The 20,441-nt window shown below is 36.4% G+C and overlaps 1 protein-coding gene across 1 annotated transcript in view; it reads left to right on the top strand.

The window, feature by feature from the left end:
- The window catches only part of ABCA13 (ATP binding cassette subfamily A member 13), a 161,419-nt gene that overhangs the window by 50,513 nt on the left and 90,465 nt on the right, over nucleotides 1-20,441 (top strand). The window contains exons 23-32 of the mRNA XM_027743247.2: nucleotides 830-1,159; nucleotides 3,681-3,750; nucleotides 4,790-4,924; nucleotides 6,275-6,412; nucleotides 9,177-9,363; nucleotides 10,275-10,493; nucleotides 12,758-12,954; nucleotides 13,734-13,891; nucleotides 14,284-14,514; nucleotides 18,926-19,016. Of these exons, the coding sequence (XP_027599048.2) occupies nucleotides 830-1,159; nucleotides 3,681-3,750; nucleotides 4,790-4,924; nucleotides 6,275-6,412; nucleotides 9,177-9,363; nucleotides 10,275-10,493; nucleotides 12,758-12,954; nucleotides 13,734-13,891; nucleotides 14,284-14,514; nucleotides 18,926-19,016 (1,756 nt within the window). The remainder of the gene's footprint in view (nucleotides 1-829; nucleotides 1,160-3,680; nucleotides 3,751-4,789; nucleotides 4,925-6,274; nucleotides 6,413-9,176; nucleotides 9,364-10,274; nucleotides 10,494-12,757; nucleotides 12,955-13,733; nucleotides 13,892-14,283; nucleotides 14,515-18,925; nucleotides 19,017-20,441) is intronic.

Raw genomic sequence — 20,441 nt, 5'->3', positions numbered from 1 at the left:
ACACATAAGAAAAGGGACAATTATTTGCTTATATCAGCAGCTAGTCTTTACAGGTGCTAATCATATGGAAGGACAGGGGGGTTTGTGGTACATTTTCTATGTAAAAATATAATTTTACATAGAATTTAAGAATTATGCTGGTCTCAGTGATCAGCAGAATCACTGCTTGAGTAAACTTTTTAATTTGGGGAATTACAGGAAACTTATCTAATTTCTCTACTCTTTGTATTGTAAGATAGATTTTTTTAATGCTTCAAAATATTAAATTATTTTCATATCATATCATAAAGTTAATTTTGATCCTCTTAGGAAAAATGTTTCAGAGGTTGTATTAGATTGTATCCAAGAGCGTTTTTTAAAAAAAGATGGGTGATACTAAATTATTATTTGCCAGGTATCGTTATTATGTCAATATGTAAAGGTTTACAGACATATCTGTATGGTACTTTTAGTAGAGCAAGAGGCTGCAAAAAAACCCATTTGTTTATACAATGCTGTGCATATACTCCGAATTTTTAGTGTATAAATGGCAAACTCACTGGAGGAGCCAGTAATCTGACATCTGGTCCTGCAACCTTTGCAAAAGAGAGTTGTGCTGAGCATTATAATCTCTTGTGTTTTGTATGTAATCCTGGAGAATGCCCTGCTCAATACTGTGTTTGATCCTGGAGATAGCACAGGAAAAGGGAAAAGAAACAAGCAATTTCAGGAGAAGATGACTTCCTTTGGGGAGGTGCTAGTGTCTTGGTGGCAATATTTTGTTTAAAAAAGAAAAAAAAAAGAAAATTTGTTTCCTAACTTTAACTCTCTTTGCTGTGTTGTCTTGCAGTATATGAAGACAATGGGTGTACATCCAGCCATTCATTTCTTTGCTTGGTTTCTTGAGAATGTCATTGTACTCACAATAAGCAGCTGTGCTCTGGCCATCATTTTAAAAGCAAGTGGTATCTTTGCTTATAGCAATGGCTTCCTTATCTTCCTTTTTCTCCTGGAATTTGGAGTCACAGTTATTATGCTAAGCTATTTCTTGGGAGTGTTTTTTAGCAGTGCCGATACAGCAGCTCTGTGTGCCAGCCTTGTCTATATGATCAGTTTTTTACCCTACATAGTTTTGTTGGTCTTGCAGAACCAGCTGAGTTTCATCAGCAAGATTATAATGGTAAATATTTGTTTTCCTTTTCTAATTTTTCTCCTCCAACCTTGCTGTGGATTTCCGTAGTTTAGAAACTTTAGATTATAATTCACTTATTTTTTCCTAGGTTTCTGTTTGCTTTTGTGTTCACTAGAAATAAATCACATTAATAACTATCCAATTAAGAAAATATTTAGAATGTAGAAAGGAACCAAAAATAAATTGTCAGGGAAATTTTGTAAACCTACAGAAAGTATCAGGAAGTTGCATTCCTCATGCCCATGAGTTCTCTTAATATTTTGACCTCAAAATATTTGTAATGTTAGATCAGCTGATGACATGCCAATTCTGAAAGTCATTTTTTGTTTGGAGGAAAACTAGTGATTGATTCTCTGTTGAGTAAAATTGGAGATTAGATCAGAAATTTGTCTAGCTATACAGTCTGAGGTATATGATTCTTTGACGTAGGTTCTTCAGGGTCCTTTCCTGTTTTGTGTATGCCACAGGCTGTTTCATGTCTTTGTACTGTCTTAACATACTGTATCCCCGAATGTGACATCAAATATCATCATCATACATTGCAAACCATTTTTCACACATAGCTTGACTCTTTCAGAATAACTCATGTATCAAATTAAACTAGTGGAATAATTCATACACTATTAAAAAAAAAAAGCTCACTTTTTCAGTGTCAACCAGTCAGATAAAATATACAAGTTCTTTGCATACAAGTAAACATGGATGTAAGACTGCAGAATTCAGGCATAAATAGGCAAAGTGGATTTTTTGTTTTCTGTTGCTTTTTTTTGTGTGCATCAGAGAACTTGCACACCTTAAAATCAGTTATTTCGAAACAATGTTTCAGATATCCTGCTGTTACGACCAGCCCCAGAAGGAAAGGGTAACCCTTGTTCTTGTTAATAAATCCCTTGGGGTGGATCAGAGTCAAACAGCATTGAATAATCAGTGTTTATAAATAAATATATATAGGGTTTATTTTAGAACAATTTTGTTTCAAAGGTAAACAGGTAAACAAATTGTTGCCATTTTGGGTGTTATCATCTATAGTAATACAGCAATATTAAAGCATAGCAATTTTAAAGCATAAAAATAACACTTAAGGAAATGTATAAGGGAGAGAAAGGGAAAGAAAGGATAAGAGTCCTAAGATATGTATATATAGTCACCACCCGCTGGATCCAGCAATGAAACTTCGTAGTTGCGGCTTCCATGTCTGTTGGTTGAAGTGGTGATTATAGTTCTGTCTAAGTTATGGTCTTGATTTGTTGGGACTGGGGGAAGGCCCCCCCAAAACTCAAAGATTATAGACTTCAAACTCAGGAACTCCTTGTGGGAAGGTGGGAACTCTTTGTACCTCTCCTGGGGCAGTGGTTTTTCAATGGATAATGTCACGGGACATGTCACGAGTCTTCAAGCCTTTGATGCTTCCCAGAGGGGTCTTCACAGCAGAGTCATCATATAAGGGAGGACATTGGCATGATAAGAAGGATTATCCCACTTTGCAGGATTTGCAGGAAATCCAGGGTTGTAGCTTCAGGTGTGCATGCCCTTCTGCACCTGGGATAGTTATCTAACTTATCTAACCTGAAGGTCCTTTCACAGTGGGCATGTTCACGGAGGGGCAGGCTTTGCTGGGTGAACAGCTGCTTCTTTTCAGTTTGCTACAGTGGCCAAAAGTGTTTTGGTGATTTTACAACGTTTAAGCCATTAACCATTTCAGTCTCTGACACTTGCCTTTGCTGAAAATCAGAGACAGAAGCATGTGAAAAAAGCAGTAATTACTAACAGAAGAGAGGGCCCATCATGTGGTGAAACCCTGGAAACGTAAGAGACAGGAACTCAGGTGATGGGAATTAGCACAAAATTCTCTGTACAAATACATAAACCATACCAGTGATGATTTTGATTTTTTTTTCCTAAGAAACAGCCTATATCATACTTCTTTCTTTAGAGAGCTGTCAGGATGGGTTCCGTCACACTTTCTTGCTATACTACATCACTAACTTGCTATTTTCCATTCCATACTTTCGTGATCCAGCACAACTGCATTTCTTCTTGAAATTCAAATGTTATTTCCTTGCACAAAAATGCTGTCTCAGCATATAGTACCTAATGTGCATGTTCTTTTTGCTTTTGTCTTTTCTTGAGTTCTGGTCTTGCAAAATTGAGTAGGACCACTGCTCTTATCACAAAAAGTAAATTCCTTTGCATACTTTTACATCATAAGTTTTCAGTACGTGGTAGATTTATGATAGTCTAGGTCCTGTTATAAAATTAAATAACACTTCTCAATATTAATAACTGGGTCAGTGCAGCCCTTTAAGGTGGAGCAAATACTACTGAAGTTTGTGGGGGAGTGTTGTTAAAACATAAAAAGAAATAGCTATCATTAGCCTAAGTGAAAAGAAAAAAAAGTTTGTTTATTTTATGCTTGCTTTCATTATCACAATTTATTTTATTTCATGGAACTTGTTGATAACATGTTTTTATTTGATGTTCACATCCTCTTTCTCCTCTGGTATTGTAGTGTCTTCTTTCTACAACTGCCTTTGGGCAAGGAATATTTTTCATTACACACTTTGAGGGCCAAGAAATAGGTAAGCTCTCCAGAAGAAGAAGCATTGTAATTATTTCAAAAAATAACGTTGGAAATGTTTTTCACTTTGTTTTGAAAAAAATCTCTAATGAGTTAATAGGATAAATGAAGTCCAGGTATGTAAATGGATGTAATCCTTTTTTTTTTTACTAATATGGCAAGATCAGTATTAATAACAGTGGATGTTTTAAACTACTAGGTATTGAAAAAGTACCATAGTGGTACAAGAGTTGGTAAGAGTGGAAGAGATAGTTTCAGAAAACATTACTTAAAATTGTAACCAGACACTTTGTCAAAAGGACTCATCTTTACTGAAGGAATGGCAAAATGTGTTTTGGGAAAAAGTACTTTTTTTAACAATCATAGAAAAAGAAATGTAGAAGCAATATCATGACCAACTTTACTGCAAAAAAAAAGTAGCATTTTCGGTAAAAAAATACAATGCTTTCAATAAATCTACAACTTGGTTACTTTTGTTTTCCATTTAGCAATATGGTAGCTTTCTGTAGTACTAGTGTTTTGCACCTTCTTTCTTCCTTTCATGTCCTCTGCAATATAATAAATTTATGATGCAATTACTCAGTGAGTTTGCTCATGGTTATCTCTAAATGCAGTCGATGCACACAAATGCTTCTAAGTTAGAATTCACAGATTTAAATTTTCAGATTTAGCATTATAGAAATGGCATTAAACTTTGTGTAATCCTTTTCTTTATATCAGCAGAATGGCTTAAAGCCTGATTCATTTGTCAGTGCCCCATCTTGTCAGTGTTGCAGTTCTTTTTCTTTTGCCAAATAAACAGCCCTTTCTAGAACAACTTCCCTGCATTTTCCCAACAGCAGTTTCACCTGCTGTTCTAAACAGAGGCATGTAGAGGCATAGCAATTCATTTCTATTCATTAGGATTACTGTTATTAACTATGATTTGTTTTGTACTAGTGCTTAAATACCCAGAAGTGTGTGGTGTTGATGTATTTGTGATCTTTAATGCTGTACTGATTTAGCTTTGACCTTTAAAAAATTGTTATTATTACTCCCAGGAATTCAGTGGAATAATATGCACCAGTCAATGGCACAAGGAGGATGCATGACCTTTGGATGGATGTGCTGGATGATGTTCTTTGACTCCATTTTGTATTCTATAGGTGGCTGGTATTTCAGCAATATTATTCCTGGTAAGATCTTGGACTTGTTCTTATTTTGTGTTTTTGAAGAAGTTATTGAATAAAATAGATAGAATAGGCTTTCCTCATTTTATGCAACTAAAACAAAAGTCTTTTTCTGAGTTAGGGTTTTGATGTGACAAACTGTCTGACTGCCTTTAGGGACTGGGAAATAAAGTTTTCTAAGATACACAAATATTGAGTAATGCTAATACATGGAATATAATTTGTAGCAAGGCATGAAATATGTTTTATTTGCTCATAGGGATGACTAATATCTGATAGAATTAGAAATTTATTGGAAATTCACAGTAACAGAGCTCAGTCTAATAGCAAAACTTCCTGTGAAAATGACAAGTTTTCTGAGTCAGTACTTAGGCTGAAACATGAGGCATGTTTTCAGATCGTAAAGGCTTCAGACAGCCGGGTAATTGTATCTTGCTCCCAGTCAGTCCACAGTCCAATGCATAAAGAAAACTAACTTTCAAGTATATTTTCAGAAGGCAGTGGTTTGGGTTTTTAATTTTTTTTCCCTTAACCAAGTTTTATGAGTATTATTGAATTGGTCGATGTATTTTCAATCATAGCCTCATGCCTCACTAGCTGTTTAAATTTACCTTTCCTCTGATTTGGATATGTCACCTTTTCTTCCAGTCACTTTGTATTTGTTTAAAAAAAAAATAAATTTTGCCTTGAAAGATAGGGCTGGGTGGAATATACAACTGAATTTAAAAAAACTTTATCTTAAATTGACACCTGCCCTTTGGTGTCAGTGAAATGTAACTCTAAACACACAGAGTGTGTACTGTGTGATGGGTAAGTGATGCCTGGAAAGATTGGGCAATGCCAAAGTTTAGGTTGTGTATAGAAGCATGTTTTTGCCCTTTCTGTTTGTGTGCCACTATAAATGTTTCTTATGGCAGCTGATTTGTTTACATTGTGTTGATAGTAATTTCAGAGTAATATTTATTGGCTGATGCTATGGATTATGTTTATAACAAAAAATAAGATTCTTTACCTTGGCAGGCCATTTGGTACACTTTCTTTCCTGTAGGTTAGATAATGTTAGGCTGTGCCTACATACTGTTAAGTCTATGATCCTGTTACACTTTGAAGCTGATTTGGAGACAGGGTAAAGCACAGTATCACTGAAGTTTGATTATTCTAGGGCAGTACCTGGTGTTATGAACAAATGACTTTTTTTGCACTTTATTATAAAGTTTGTTGAGTGCAGCCAAGGATTTGAGCTAATTAAATGGTCTAACCAGGTCTTTGTAAGTAGCGATAGGACATTAGTAGCCTATAAACAGATACAAAATGACTATAAATTTTTCAACAGTTTATATCATAATTCTAATCTAGGAAAATTTGGATCAAAACACCGATGGTACTTTCCCTTTACTGTTTCCTACTGGAAGAACCTGTGTGGTGCAGAGAGGAGGAAGAGACATTATCTGAATTCTAATATGTTTTTCTTCAATGAAAACTTCCAAGAAAAAGGTCTGTAGTAATAGTATTTTAATAATGTTGGGTTTTTTTCTGAAAGGTGGGCTGATTGTGATCAATCTGCTTTTATCATTGCTTGGCCCTATATTATGTGTTTTGATCTTGTCACTTTCTCTCTTTCATTATATAGTATATACTATGAACGTTATATACTAACTTATATTGTGCTGTCACCTGTAATGCTTGATTCATTCAGTGAAAACTGTTGTGTACGAATATTTAAGAAAACTCTTTAAAGCTGTAAAACAAGTATCTCTTTTGTTCATTGTGTCCCAGTGTATTGCCTCTCTGCTTGGTTAGGAGCTTTTGGAGTTCAGTGAAGCCTTTTGTACTCTTACTGAATCTGAAGAGTGTTGGGCTTTATTAACTTTTTTTAAAACTGGCTTCTTATTTCAGTGAAAAAATTAATTTGTTCATTTTTTCCCTTCTATTTCTTATTTTTTCTCTTCTGTAATCACTGTTCTTTCTGTCTCTGCTTCTTAGCCTTTTGTTTGAAAAGCAACTGTTATAACTAATTTTTATCTGCTTCCAGATACTTTCACTTCTCTTCTGTGTGTTTACTTGCTTACAATTAATTTAGGCAGGTTTTTTTGTTTGTTTGTGGTTTTTTGTTTGTTTGTTTTATTGTTTGGGGTTTTTTTTCCCCTCTGCCTCTCAGTTCTCTGTGAGGACATTTAATTTAGATTTTTGGAATGAAGGAATAAGTCACTCTCACCTATATTCCATCTTGCACCTTAGAATAACATTGTGGGTTGTGCTTCTTTGAAAGTTAAAATAGCTTGGAAATGATCCATTTGTCTGTAGCACAGGTGAAGAAGCTTAACAACTCAGCAGTTTTACATACTGGTATCTCCTGGAGAAGGGCAGACTTCAGAATGTCTTGAGGTTCATTTAAACACTTGTGGGAAAACTATTTGTATGAATTTTGCTGGAATTTCTGCAATTTGGAACAACTCCATTTTGTTGAGATGATTGCCTTTGGTCCTTACCTGAAACAAAGATTTCCAGTATTTCTCTCTGATTTCACCACATTGCCTAAGCTTGGTGTATTGCTTCTCCTCTGTTTGACTGATTCATGTCATGTGGCTGATAGCGAATCCCCTTTCTGGGAATGCTAAAGCAAAGGAGCTTGCTGTCTTCCATAAGAATTGGGTGTCACTGTACCAAATATGGGGTAAATGCATTCATGGAGAATTTTCTTGGAACTTGCTCCCTGGTGATTTCTGCACTTGTTCCGTACAACCCAGGTAAGGGGTGGTTCCATGGGGGTGGAGAGCACTTAGGAAATCAGAGGTGTGTCAGGGAATGGCTGGCATGTAAGTCCTACCAGTTGGAAATACAACTAGAGCAGGGCTGGCAGAGGCCTGGGTGCTGAGTATCTACTTGGAACTCTTCTTCGGAGAAGTCCTAAGGTGATCAGTTTAGTGGTTGCAAGTAACTTGAAGCTCTTCCTCTGAGTCTTACCTAAGATACATCGCCTGAGGCTCACTCTGCACTTCAATGTTTTTTTGTTAAGATCCAGGATGCAAATTTAGGAAACAGTGGAAAGGGCATAAAGAATGTTTGTTGATGGTTTTAGTCTGCAGACCGAAAGACAGAGAAGGTAACTGGGAGAGGTTCGTGGGTAGGAAGACCTCAGAAATGTCACAATAGCTGGTAGTGCCTTTCTTGAAGTGACCTCAAGTTTAGAAAGAACTTTTGCCAGAAGCTTAAAATTGATTGTGAAAAGAGCAAAGCAGCTTTTTCATTCACAACATAAACAAACCTATCGTTGAAAAAATTATATAATTTTTTATTTATAATTTGATTTATGTAATTTGGTTCTTATATAAAACATAATTCTCTGTTATTGCAATGTTTACATTTTATTTATTTAAAAGTATTAAATACAATGTAAATATAAACAATAAATATTTTATGTAAATGTATATTTCATATATATTGAAAAGGATAATTCTCTCTTCTCATAATTCTCATCCATAGCAGTTTCTTTTTTTTGGGCATTCTACTTTGGCTTGCCCTTTTTAAAAAGAAAAAAATAAATTCCACTAACAGATTTCTCAGTTGTAATGAGTCGATAATACATGTTAATAATGTATTTCTGGGGCTGCTGATTGACTGTGCCTCTGTTTGGAAACCCTTCCTCCTGACAAAGAAGGGAAAGTAACTTTATTAGAGTCATATGGTCATCTCGGTTTCCTCAATTGGTTAACACAGTCAGAAAACTGCTGGATATCTACTTGCTTTGAGCACCTTGAATCATGTTTAGACTAGGCTGCTGCTCTGAATCACTTTCCAGAGATCTGCTTTGCTTTGTCGACTGAGGAGAATTGAGAAGATTAACTGGCTATGCCTGTGAAATGTATGTCAATGTTGTTTGCCTGAAACTGAACAGCATATGTGAAGTAGCTCACACAGTTAGAATTTTCTCATACTTAGGGGCATAAAACAATTATTCAAATAATGTTATTCAAATATGTTAGTTTTTTCTGCTAGAAATAAAATATAGCCACTGTTTTATGACCTTATGGAGGCATAACTTGGCATAACTACAAATAGGCCAAATTCTTAGCAAATATTAACTGACCTTGTATCTTTGATTTCAGTGGAGCTTGTGTCAGTTCAGACCATCTGAACATCTGTTCCAGGCCTTGGTAAATGGCAACAGGGATTAAATTAGTTTGTTATTCCCTTTGTACACACGCACATATGTTTAGATTCAGCAACCCTGCTTGTTTTGCTGCCCTTTCCCACACAGAACCAGCACCTCAAAATTGGAAAGGCCCTTGCACTGAAGGAGCCACCATTGGTGTTGTGCTGCTGTCTCTCACCAAAGAGCACATGGATGGCCAGAAGGCGGCTGTTAAAGATCTCAGCCTCACTTTCCACAGAGGGCAGATAACAGCGCTCTTGGGACCTAATGGAGCTGGCAAGACAACAGTTATGTAAGTCTGACATTTAATGCTATTACTCTTCCCTCTGATCTCTGCTACACTTTTTCACTTCAAAATGTTGTGAATTCTTTGCTATGCCTTTCCCCCACCCCAAATAAATATTTGATAAACTCCCCAAAGCACATGGAAAGTGAAGGCTGTATATCTATGACACAGGCAATGTAATGAGTAGAGAACTGAGTCTTCTGTGTCACTTAAACCATAATGTAACAGTTCAGGAGCAGCTTAAGTAGGAGCTGGGAATGTCTGGCTGCGGAGTTGAGCACACCTTGGGGGAGTATTCTTTTCTGGCATTCTATATGTACTCATCACATAGAGAGTGCAGAGTTTTATGGGGTTTTGTGCTTTGCCCCTAGAGGCTGTAAGGGTCTTCTTTTTTTCTTGGCAGTTGACCAGAAATGAAAATAATGAAATGAAAATGACCTTTAAAAATGTCTCAAGTAAGAAGTCTACATTTCTACATTTATGTTAGCTATGATCAGCTTTTGTCAAACTAGCCATGCAGCGTGGGACCTAATTGAGAAATACTCTTCACAGAATACCCTTGTGAAAAGAGAAACAATCACCTGTTATTTTTGTTTGGGAAAAAAATGGATTTTGTTCTGGAAGGAACAATGGATTTTGTTCTAGAAAATGAAGGACTGTTGAGACCATAAAAAACAAAATAAAGAAAAAACCAAACAACCAACCAAAAAAAACCCCCAAAAAACCTCCCTCCCCAAAAACCCCCAAAACCAAAACAATAAAATTGAAACCCAAAACATTAGTGATGTATCTATAACTGTACTCAACTGAGTTGGTGTTGCTCTAAGGATGCCAGGACACGCCTCAGGAAATCCAAGTAATGAGCTATGTAATACAATCATTGCATATTATCTTGAGGAATAATTTTTTTTTCTTAGATCACTGTTAACCGGTCTGTATCCACCGAGCTCTGGTACCATTATTATTGATGGAAAGGACATACGTACTGATTTGGCTGCCATCAGGACAGAGCTGGGTGTTTGCCCCCAGTATGATGTGCTGTTTAACACACTTACGGTGCGAGAGCATCTACTGCTTTACGGATCAGTGAAGGCACCCAGATGGACGAAAGAACAGTTGAATGAGCAAGTCAGTGGGTAAGTTTTTCTTTCATTTGTTGAAATATGCCAAGTAAATCAGTAATGGCTATTGCAAACCACTCAAATAAAAAAGTGCAAATGCAAAAACTATGAGCAAAAGCTAATGGAAACCTCAGGGATTTGTGAACTTTTAATCACATTTCGTGTTCTGAAGTCATGCCTTGAAAGTATATTTCCTAGTGTCTAACCCTTACTTGAATATATTTGTAGTGGAACTGCCAATGTTTAAAGACCTGGTATACAGGACCATCAAATAATGATGTTTTGACTGGAGTGAATGGTTAGGATTGTAGCAGCTGCAGTGGTTCCTGCCTCATACTGTTTGCCTTGCCTCCCCCCTTGCTGGAGAGGAGGGTAGAAAGTAAACTGCTGTGCTTGCCCCAAATTTTTACATAAATCAACACTGGCTTTATATATTTATTATCCTGTATTCCCTCACCTGCAGTGGAAGGAAGGTTAGAAAACAAGAAAAGGTAGGCAAAGGCAGTCTTCATTACAATCTTTCTAAATAGACCATGTTTTCCATTGCCAAATCCAGCCTTGAAATGTTTTTAGTAAATCAAGAGGTTTAAAACCAAACAATCCAATAGAAAAACCAAATCAGAGCTCTTACATTACCTCAGAGGATTTGTCACTTCTCAGGTTGAAAATTTTTGCTAGTGTTTTTGTGCTAATACTTCTTTGATATAGGACTAAATCTTATTTTTGCATCATGTATATTAAACTACTTGTAAACTGTACAAGCTGAGATCTTGTTCACTAGTAGCAAACTGCATTTTCTCTACCTCAGGAATGAAATGGAGCTTTTCTAACAGTGTGGCAGTGCAGATATTTTCTTTTTTACCTCCTAATTCATGATAGACTCTGTGAAGTGCTGTGAAGCTTCCATGCTTCAACGCAAATAAACGCCAAGTTGATGGGACTCCTTAAGTGTACAATTAGGCATGTGCAGAGGCATTTGTGGCAAAGTAGCTTTCCTTTTTGGTAGCTGTCATAAAAACCTGTTATTTTAAAATTTTGATCTGGACAAACTCTGATGTGGGACACTACGTTCTCTCTAGAAAAAATAGAAACAATTCTTTAGAATAACAGAGAAAAACCAAACCCAGTACTTGCAAAATAATATTCTGTATTTTATGGTACTTAGACTGCTGAATTGTAATTTCAGCAGCAGTCTGTCATACTAACGGCACATAAGAACACTCAGGACTCTGCAGGCCTTGCTACTAAGAAAAATTGCATTATTTTTAAAGGCAACAAGTGCTTTAAAAGACTTCAGAGAAACTAGAAAAGCGACAAAAGAATGAAACAAAATTCTCCTTTTATTAGCAAAAGAAGCAGACTTCTAAAGAGATTAATTTTCCTCAATATATATCTATAGAACAATTATAGAAACCTGTTGTCTTAAAGATGAGAAAATCTCTAAGGGTAAATGGCATGGCTTACAGATATGCATATTCACTCAAATGATTCAGGAGATTAGTTTAGCACTGTTGAGCCTTTTATGTCTTGTTTGCCAGGCTGATAGCAGCTGAAAGCTCTTAGGTCAGTGACTAGATGTTCAGAGTGATGAACAATAAATTAATGGTGTTATAGTGCTGCCTTTATTTAGAATATTTCCACACAGATGCCAGATCATCATCAGAGGGCAAGGGCTGAAGTGGTAACGTCTTGTAAGGTATCTCCCAGTCCTTAACAGAGGAATTAGATTAGGTTAGATTAGGTAGTTTTATCTACCTAGGGATCACTAATCTGTTTATTTCACAGAAACGTATCTTCTAAGAGAAAAAGAAAAAAAACTGCAGTGTTACCTTATTTACCTCAAATAACTACACATTTCCTAAAAACTCAGGCATTCTCTATGGTTCTTGATGTAGTTGCAAAATCTGAAGCGCTGCTTGAGTTATGAAACTAACAGTCTTTACTGTCATTTAAAGGGGCTATAATCTGGAGTTTGCTAAAGTTTTTGGACAAATTGGTACTTATTTTATTTGCCTTAATTTAAAAATTGTTGGTTCTTATCTTACAAAATACTTATCCAGAATTTTTGCATCAGATGATGATGAGCATTTATGCTTTGTAGGTAAAGAGATATTTGTTTTCCTATTTGTTTTTGACACCGAAGTGTATAATCAATCAGACATAGTGATTTTATCGCTTTCCATTTGGAGTGACTTTTCAGTAATTCTTCTCTAAGTGGACATGATGTGACCAGAAAAAACTTTCTCAAAATTAGTCTTGTTTCTGTGCTTGTATTTCAGAGCTCTGGAAGATGTGAATTTATCCCAACATCAGTACAAACCTGTTGGAGAGCTTTCTGGGGGAATGAAAAGGAGACTGTCAATTGCCATCTCCTTTATTGGAAACTCAAAGACAGTTGTTCTAGATGAGCCCACCAGTGGAGTAGATCCATGTTCTCGCCGTGGTATCTGGGATGTTCTTCTGAAGTACAAAGCTGGTACAAAGTTTATGCACATAATTTGCTTCCTATTTTCCTTTCTGGAATTTTGTCTCAATTTAAACTGGATAGTCAAAATATAACCGAAATATTATCAGAAATTAGATACATTAATTTCTGAGGAAACACTTAATTGAATTTGAAAACTTTAAGGCAGCCAAATGAGATTACAAGAATTATTTGTTATCACACAGAAAGATGCCCAATCTAAAAGAAGATTGAACCTAGTTCTAAGACCTGTCCTGAAGTTTTTCCCCTCTCTCCAACTTCTCAAAATTACTTTCTGGTTTCCATTTCCCATCTTGCATATATCTGTATGCACTTCCATTTTGCATATATCGGTATATAGTGCATATATACTTCTAATGAAAATAGACTCATCATAAGTCTGCCACATTAATTTTTTAGGTACCAAAAAGTCAAAAATTGATTGTGGGAAGCAAACTCTTCAGCTAGTGAGCACTCAGTTGGCTGTAATAATTAACAGTGAATGATCCATTGAAACAGACACTGACGTTATGTCGTTTTAAGGGATTTCTTATGCTCTTAAAACAGCTGGAGCTTTTAATGTCTTGATACTGCTTGCTATGTATAATACAGGGCAAAGGATGTTTAGAGCTGAATCTAACTCAAATTGTAAATCTGACTGCAGGTTTTGTTTGTGTCCTGTTTTGAAAACTCCTAAACACGTTCCCTTAACGTTAAAGACCCTTGTGAAAGCAAGAGGTGTTTCTCTAGAAACCAGGTTTTGTAAACATGTACCAATCTTTCTGATGTAGGTGTCACACTGATCTTTACCACTCACCACCTCGATGAGGCAGAGGTGCTCAGTGATCACATTGCCATTCTGCAGCATGGCCAGCTGAGGTGCTGTGGTTCTCCCTCTCATCTGAGAGAAACATACGGCCAGGGACACAGTCTAACGCTCATAAAAAAGGTATATTAAAAATGTAGTATACAGAATTTAACCGTGCCTGCCAAGTAACAGCTGTGCATATTCTAAGGGAGGTGTATGTCTCTGCTGGGAAGTAATACATGATATAGATTATTAGAGAGCCAGCAAAACCTGTTTTTATTGGCTTTCTTGGTTGTTTTGGGTGGGTGTTATTATTATTTAGATGAACATAATAACATCTTTGAAAATTATGAATATCAGTAATTAGCTGAAAAGGGTTTTGTCTCACTGTTCTTCATTCATGGGAAATAGTCTCTGCATCCCAAGTGTGACACAGTTTCCTCAGTGGAAATTTTCCTGCATGAATTCTACTATCAAGTCCAATAATTCTGGTAATATTTTTTATGCACAACTATCTTTTTTTCCCCTCATAGCCCTCTATGTTTGAAATCCAGGATCCTAAGCATATTGTTCGGGTCACATCTCTGGTACAGACCCATATTCCAGAAGCCTTCTTGAAAGAGAACAGTGGGACTGAGCTGACCTATGTGATTCCAGAAAGGGCAGATAAGGCCTCTTTTAAAGGTCTTTTTCAAGCTTTAGATCAAAGCCTTCAGCATCTACATGTGACTGGCTATGGCATTTCTGACACAACTTTGGAAGAGGTACTTGTAGTTTTTCTGTGTAATCATATTTTCTTGCTTAGAGAATTTTGTGATAGCTTCCAGCTACTCTTGATTGTATCTTTCATATTCTACAACAATTTCTTGTGAGAAGCATGTTTTCTAAAAAAAAAAAGCAAGCAGTAAGCACAAAAAACCAAAAAACCCAAATCAAGCAAAATCTATACTTTATAGTTTTGCTTTGCTATTAATTTCAGCACCGACTCTACTATGACATATTTCTTATTTCAAGAATCTGATTTGAAGACTGATGTAACCTGTGTAACTCTTAAATGTTTGTTTCTGCATTAACCTAAAGGAAATTTCAAGTGTCATTGATTTAGTGAGAAAAACTGTTGTCCTAAACCTGTAGCATCAGTTCAGTTCAGGTGGCTCTTTGGGTAGAAAAAACATTGCTGAGAATAGTTTCTGGTTTACAAGTTTTAAAGCTTAGGACTTAGCCAAACTGTGGTGAAATATCCAAAGAATATTTTCTGTGTATACTGAGAGATAGAGACTTTCATATATGTATACATACTTACATATTATACACATGTATGTGTGTGTTTGTGTACCAAATGCACAGAGGAAGAGACTCTGTTATACATCTTTATCACTTCTGAATTTACCCCTGTGTAAATTACCACATCAGTGTGAGGTTGTTTCCCTTGGACTGTATTTATCCCATCATCTGTAACTTCTAAATATCAAGATTCCCTAAACAACCACTGTTCAAGTACTCTATTACAGATCTGTAAAAAAAAATCACTTATTCATGTGATGATAGGAGATTAATGTCAGTTTTCATAGTTTACAAGTTTAATAAACATTTTACATAATGCTATGAAGTAAAATACATTCCTGCTATACAATTCTATGGGGAAAGTCAAAAGTTTATCGAAAAGTTGGTTTTTTCTTATATAGGGTGATTAACATGCAGTATGAAAGAATGCTGTTCACTGCCAAACTTTATAGATTTGGAGACAATGTAGATACTGAGAATACTTTTGGATTACATCTTCATGCAATAACATAGGACTTTCCAGAACTGACACGTATAAAGTAAATATGAAATTGTCATTGATATGAGGAAGCTTCCAAGTGTGCTCAATCTATTGCTCAGTTGAGAACTTGCTTTCAGCTCTCTTGTGAAGGGGACATTTAAAAACTGCTTTAAATGTTGTATTAGATATTAATGTATCACTCTTCAGCTTGAAGATTTAATGAATTAGTTTGGGTTGATTTCTGTCATCTTTGCATCTCATCATTAGTTGTTGTTACAACCTCAATTCTCCATTCCCTTATCAAAAGCCTCTTTGCGTTGGGAACTAAATGGATGGCATATAATAGCACTATTCATTCTATTCAAGGAATTCAATCTGGAAAAAAAGAACCCTGACTTCAAAGGAAGAAATATGTTATAAATTTTATTTTATCCTTTCTTTTTGTTCTTTTATGCACTCACCATTATTCTTTTTCAGTCTAAGGGACACTCACACTCTCTAAAAATCATACTCTCCGAGGGAAACTGGACTTCCATTCATATTTCAAAGGATCAGTTCTGACACTTTCAAATCTTACTAGTATTATATTTGCTTCATTTTAGGCTTTAGATATCTTTTCCAACCATTTGTATCTGTGTATTTTATAATGTTTGTAATCCAAAATGTTAACAGAACCAAAAGAAGGATAGAGGGGTGGATAATTAAATTAAGTGCACATTAAGAGCTGTCTGGAGGATGCTGTTTCACTTTCTGGCAGCTCTGGAGATTTCGAAGGTTATTGCTTTCTTGCTTTTCTTTGAGGAGAGAACAAAATGATTGAATATCTTCACAAAATAAGATGCGTTAAAATTTGTTAACTGAGTACTACTTTAATTTCTTTTCTTTGAAATGACTTCAGAGTTTACCTCAAAACTTTCCAGGGAAAGCCATATAGCTCCTTGAAATATTTCTGCCCTGCTGAGGACTTTGGCGTGCTGGTGGATGAGAGGCTGGACATGATCCATCAATGTGTGCCTGCAGCCCAGAAAGCCAGTTGTACCCTTGGGCTGCATCAAAAGCAGCATAGGCAGGAGGTCGAGGGAGGGGATTCTGCCGCTCTACTCTTCTCCTGTCAGACCCACCTAGGGTACTGTATCCAGCTCTGGGGTCCTCAGCACAGGAAGGACATCAGCGTGTTGGAGCGAGTCCAGAGGAGGCACACCAAGATGATTAGGGGGATGGAGCACCTCTCCTGCGAGGAAAGCCTGAGAGAGTTGGATTTGTTCAGCCTGCAGAGAAGAGTTTGAGGTGACCGAACTGTGGCCTTCCACTACCTGAAGGGAGCCTACAAGAAAGAAGGAGAGGGACTTTTTACAAGAGCATATAGTGACAGAACAAGGGGGAATGTCTTCTAACTGAAAGAGAGTAGGTTTAGATTGGATATTAGGAAGAAATTCTATTCTGTGCTGGTGGTGAGGCACTGGAATGGGTTGCCTAGAAAAGTTGTGGATGCCCTATCCTAGGAAATGTTCAAGGCTAGGCTGGATGGAGCTCTGAGCAACCTGGTCTAGTGAAAGCTATACTTGTCCATGGTAGTGGTGTTGAAATTATATGGTCTTTAAGGTCCCTTCCAATCCAGGCTATTCAGTGATTCATATTCTGTGATTCGGTTGGTTCAGTTTGGTTTGGTTTGCTTGACAGAATTGGTCTGCAGAGCCATCAGCAAATGGCTCCAAGGCAACAAATTAGAATGTGGCTTTAGGTTGTCAGGACCTGCCTCCAGGGTCTAATACAGAAATGTTGGTCCAGAAATTTCTGGCCTTGCAGTTGTTAATGGCCAAAAGTGTGCCCTGAAAGTTCGCAAGTAACAAACACAATCAATAACCACTGTTAAATGGCAATTATATTGACTAAGCAAAATATGGTTTATGTAACAGTCAGACCTTAGCAAGCGAAGAAATATCTTTCAACAGCTATAAAGTACTTCACATTGACTGGTTTTTATTGTCTATTGTGTGAGCTCCTTGGAAACAAGGAGTATTTTGTTATAGCTGATATCAGGTTCTTTTGTGGGAAGAAATAAATGGTTTCTTAATGATTTCTGAAAGTTGCACTGTGGGTATAATCTAAGTCTTGCAGCTCAACTCAAACAGAGAGAAAAAGCAAGACTTTCATCAAGACAAAGAAAAACTTGGTTGTGCTTTTGCTGTTCAATTGGAGATGCTCACGGTACCTGTACTTTCTGTTAATTTTTCTTTTCTTTCTTTTCATATGAAATTTTTAGTTCACTATTTAAATTGTAGTTCAGGTTAAGATGAGAAAGGTTTAATTTTGTTTTTCATTTGAGCTTACAAGAAGTGGGGGTGTGTGAATAAGGCTCACTCTGAAAGCTGTTCTAAGTTTCTGCAAGGCTAAGGGACTGAAAATGAAATGTCTGTCTATGCAGTTCAAAGGGCTTTAAGTGGACAGAACTGTGAAATAGGATTAGGCAAGAAATAGTAGCTAGAACACAAATCTGTTTGGCAAAGTATATATACCATTTAAATAGATCTCATGATTATAAAGTTGGTGAATTCTGCTGGGTTTTTATAATGTCAACTATGACTACCTTCTGATGTGTGTTCCCCTGCTTAGGAAGATTCAATCCATTGAATTTTAATATAGTGCAGATTTTTAGATTGTTGCTTTCATAAAAAAACAATTTCAGTTTTATCCATGGTGATTTTAGGTAACAGGATTGTATCATCTTCACCCAGTTTGGGGTATGCATGCTTATTGTTTTGCTACAAAACACACATTGTTGACCAATCCTCTCTATAGTATTAGTTTTACAGGACTTTGTTCATGTTAGCTGTGCCCGATGATTGTATTGTCCTTTAAATGTCTTTCAATAACATTATTGCCCATGTGCTTGTGAGTGTCCCTAGACACTACGTCTTCCCCAGGTTCTGTAGATTCTCACTTCTGTAGGATTTTGTACATTAGATTTAGTTGTACTATCATAATTAGAACTCTACGGTAGGAGTTCTGGTTGTGCCCACAGATTTCTAGCTGGAGCATCAGAAGAGAGTTGAAGCTGTTGATACGTCCTTGGTAAAAACTGCAGTAACTGAGTTCTAAGACGTACCACAGATTAGGAGCATAAAAAGTCAATCAAGGGCAGACAGCCTATTGAAAAATCTTTGCAGATAATAGTGCGTATGGGTCAGCAATTCTTTGCCTAGGTGCTTTTGTATCTATAGGCATTTATTTCATTCCCCTTATCCCCAGGATCTCCAGCTTGACTAATTTTATAGTTGTATTCCATCAGGGTGGCTAGAGCAGTCACTACGAGTTTCTGACAGTCTGGATGGTTTGGGATATATATATATATAGGGAAAATAGTTTTTAGAAAATGGATTCTAAATTACTTTTTTCTTGTTTCATGAAAGGTGTTTCTGAAGCTTCTGCAAGACTCAGAGAGGATGCCCTACATTCCACAGGCAGCACACCAGGACCATAAAAATGGTATTGAATCAGTCTGTAAGTAAAAAATTACTTCTGAAGCAACTGCATTTAAAAAGATCACAAATGCAAATATAAACATGCACGACTTTCCTAAAGTTGAGGAATGCACAAGCAAAGGGAGAATACTGCCTGCTACCATATGGTAGTTCCATTTTTGTGTGTGTGACCTGCCTTGGGTAGTAGGTTTTTTATACATCTGCTGTGATTTACCTCTATCACTTCACAGTCATCTTCCTACCCTTCTGTGTACACATGAACACTAGTATTTCTTCACTACATCAGCATTAACTTACGGCTTCATACCAGTCCCTGGCAATTAATTACTCTCTTTGTTTCATGCTGACAATGGATAAACATTGCTGAGACATACCACAGATATAAAATCTATAAGCTACTAGAAAGGTGCATTTGTGTTCATCTGCGTGCAAATGAAAAAAAAAAAAAAAAGAGCTGGTTCCCGTATAGCAGAAGATCATTTGTCCTCTCCAGTGGCGTGCTATTTTAGGTTCCCATATGTGTTTGTTTTAAAACAAATTCCTTCATTCTATTTTCCTGCCCTGCAAGCCTGGGAGGAGGTCCTTGCTAACATTTCTGAAAACTCAGGAAGTTTGTTCTTCTTTAAAAACTCTTCTATAAGTCACTAATGTGATGCCATTGCTCAGCACAAGACTCATGTTCTCTTATGTCAGTACCCATCAAGCTGCTGAATACTTTCTTATCGTTCATGGGGTTTTCGTGCTTCTGTACTCATCATATTTCTTTCCACTTGAAGATCAATGTCTAGATTATAGTTTTCTTTTGTTAGATGTCACACATTCTGTTCTATATGCAGTCCTTTTTGTTTTCTTTCTAGAGAACACAGGCACAGGCATAGAGAAATCCTGTTCTGTGGACCTTCAATGTTGCAGTAACAGAAATAACAATTTTGAGCCAAGCTTGCATTATTTATTAAGATAAATTCAATTGGATCTGCCAGTAATAAGTAATCATTGCCAAGAATCATGGCCTAAGGTGACACCTTTTCTCACAAAGTGCAAATTTGACTGGATGACTTTTTTGGAGAGTCTTTTCGCTGGGCTACTTCAGTCCCTGTTGAATCAGTGAAGATATAACTGCATCAAACTAAAACAAAACCTCACTAAGCAAATGAAATTGCCACTCCTGTCAGTGGCGAGAATGAGACTTACATTCAAAATAATTTTGAATATTCCTTTCTTTTATAACAGTTTCTTGTTTATTTCTTCTAGGTACAGCTAGGACATCTGAACTAATTTCAAATTAAAACAGTCTGTCTTCTCCTCATTGAATTTTCATTAAAGAGTAAGATTTACAGTTCCTAAAGTAATGAAGACAGAGTATATTCTACCTAAGAACTTGATATACTTCCAGTCTGTATTTCAAAACACATAAAATGGTATTTGTTTAAGTTATTACATTAAT

Source organism: Pipra filicauda, unplaced genomic scaffold (assembly GCF_003945595.2).
Source record: "Pipra filicauda isolate LSUMZ 115617 unplaced genomic scaffold, ASM394559v2 scaffold130_size2058158_pilon, whole genome shotgun sequence".
Classification (NCBI taxonomy): Eukaryota; Metazoa; Chordata; class Aves; order Passeriformes; family Pipridae; genus Pipra; species Pipra filicauda.
Note: the sequence above shows the minus strand (reverse complement) of the source record. Positions and strands in the feature narration are given on the sequence as shown.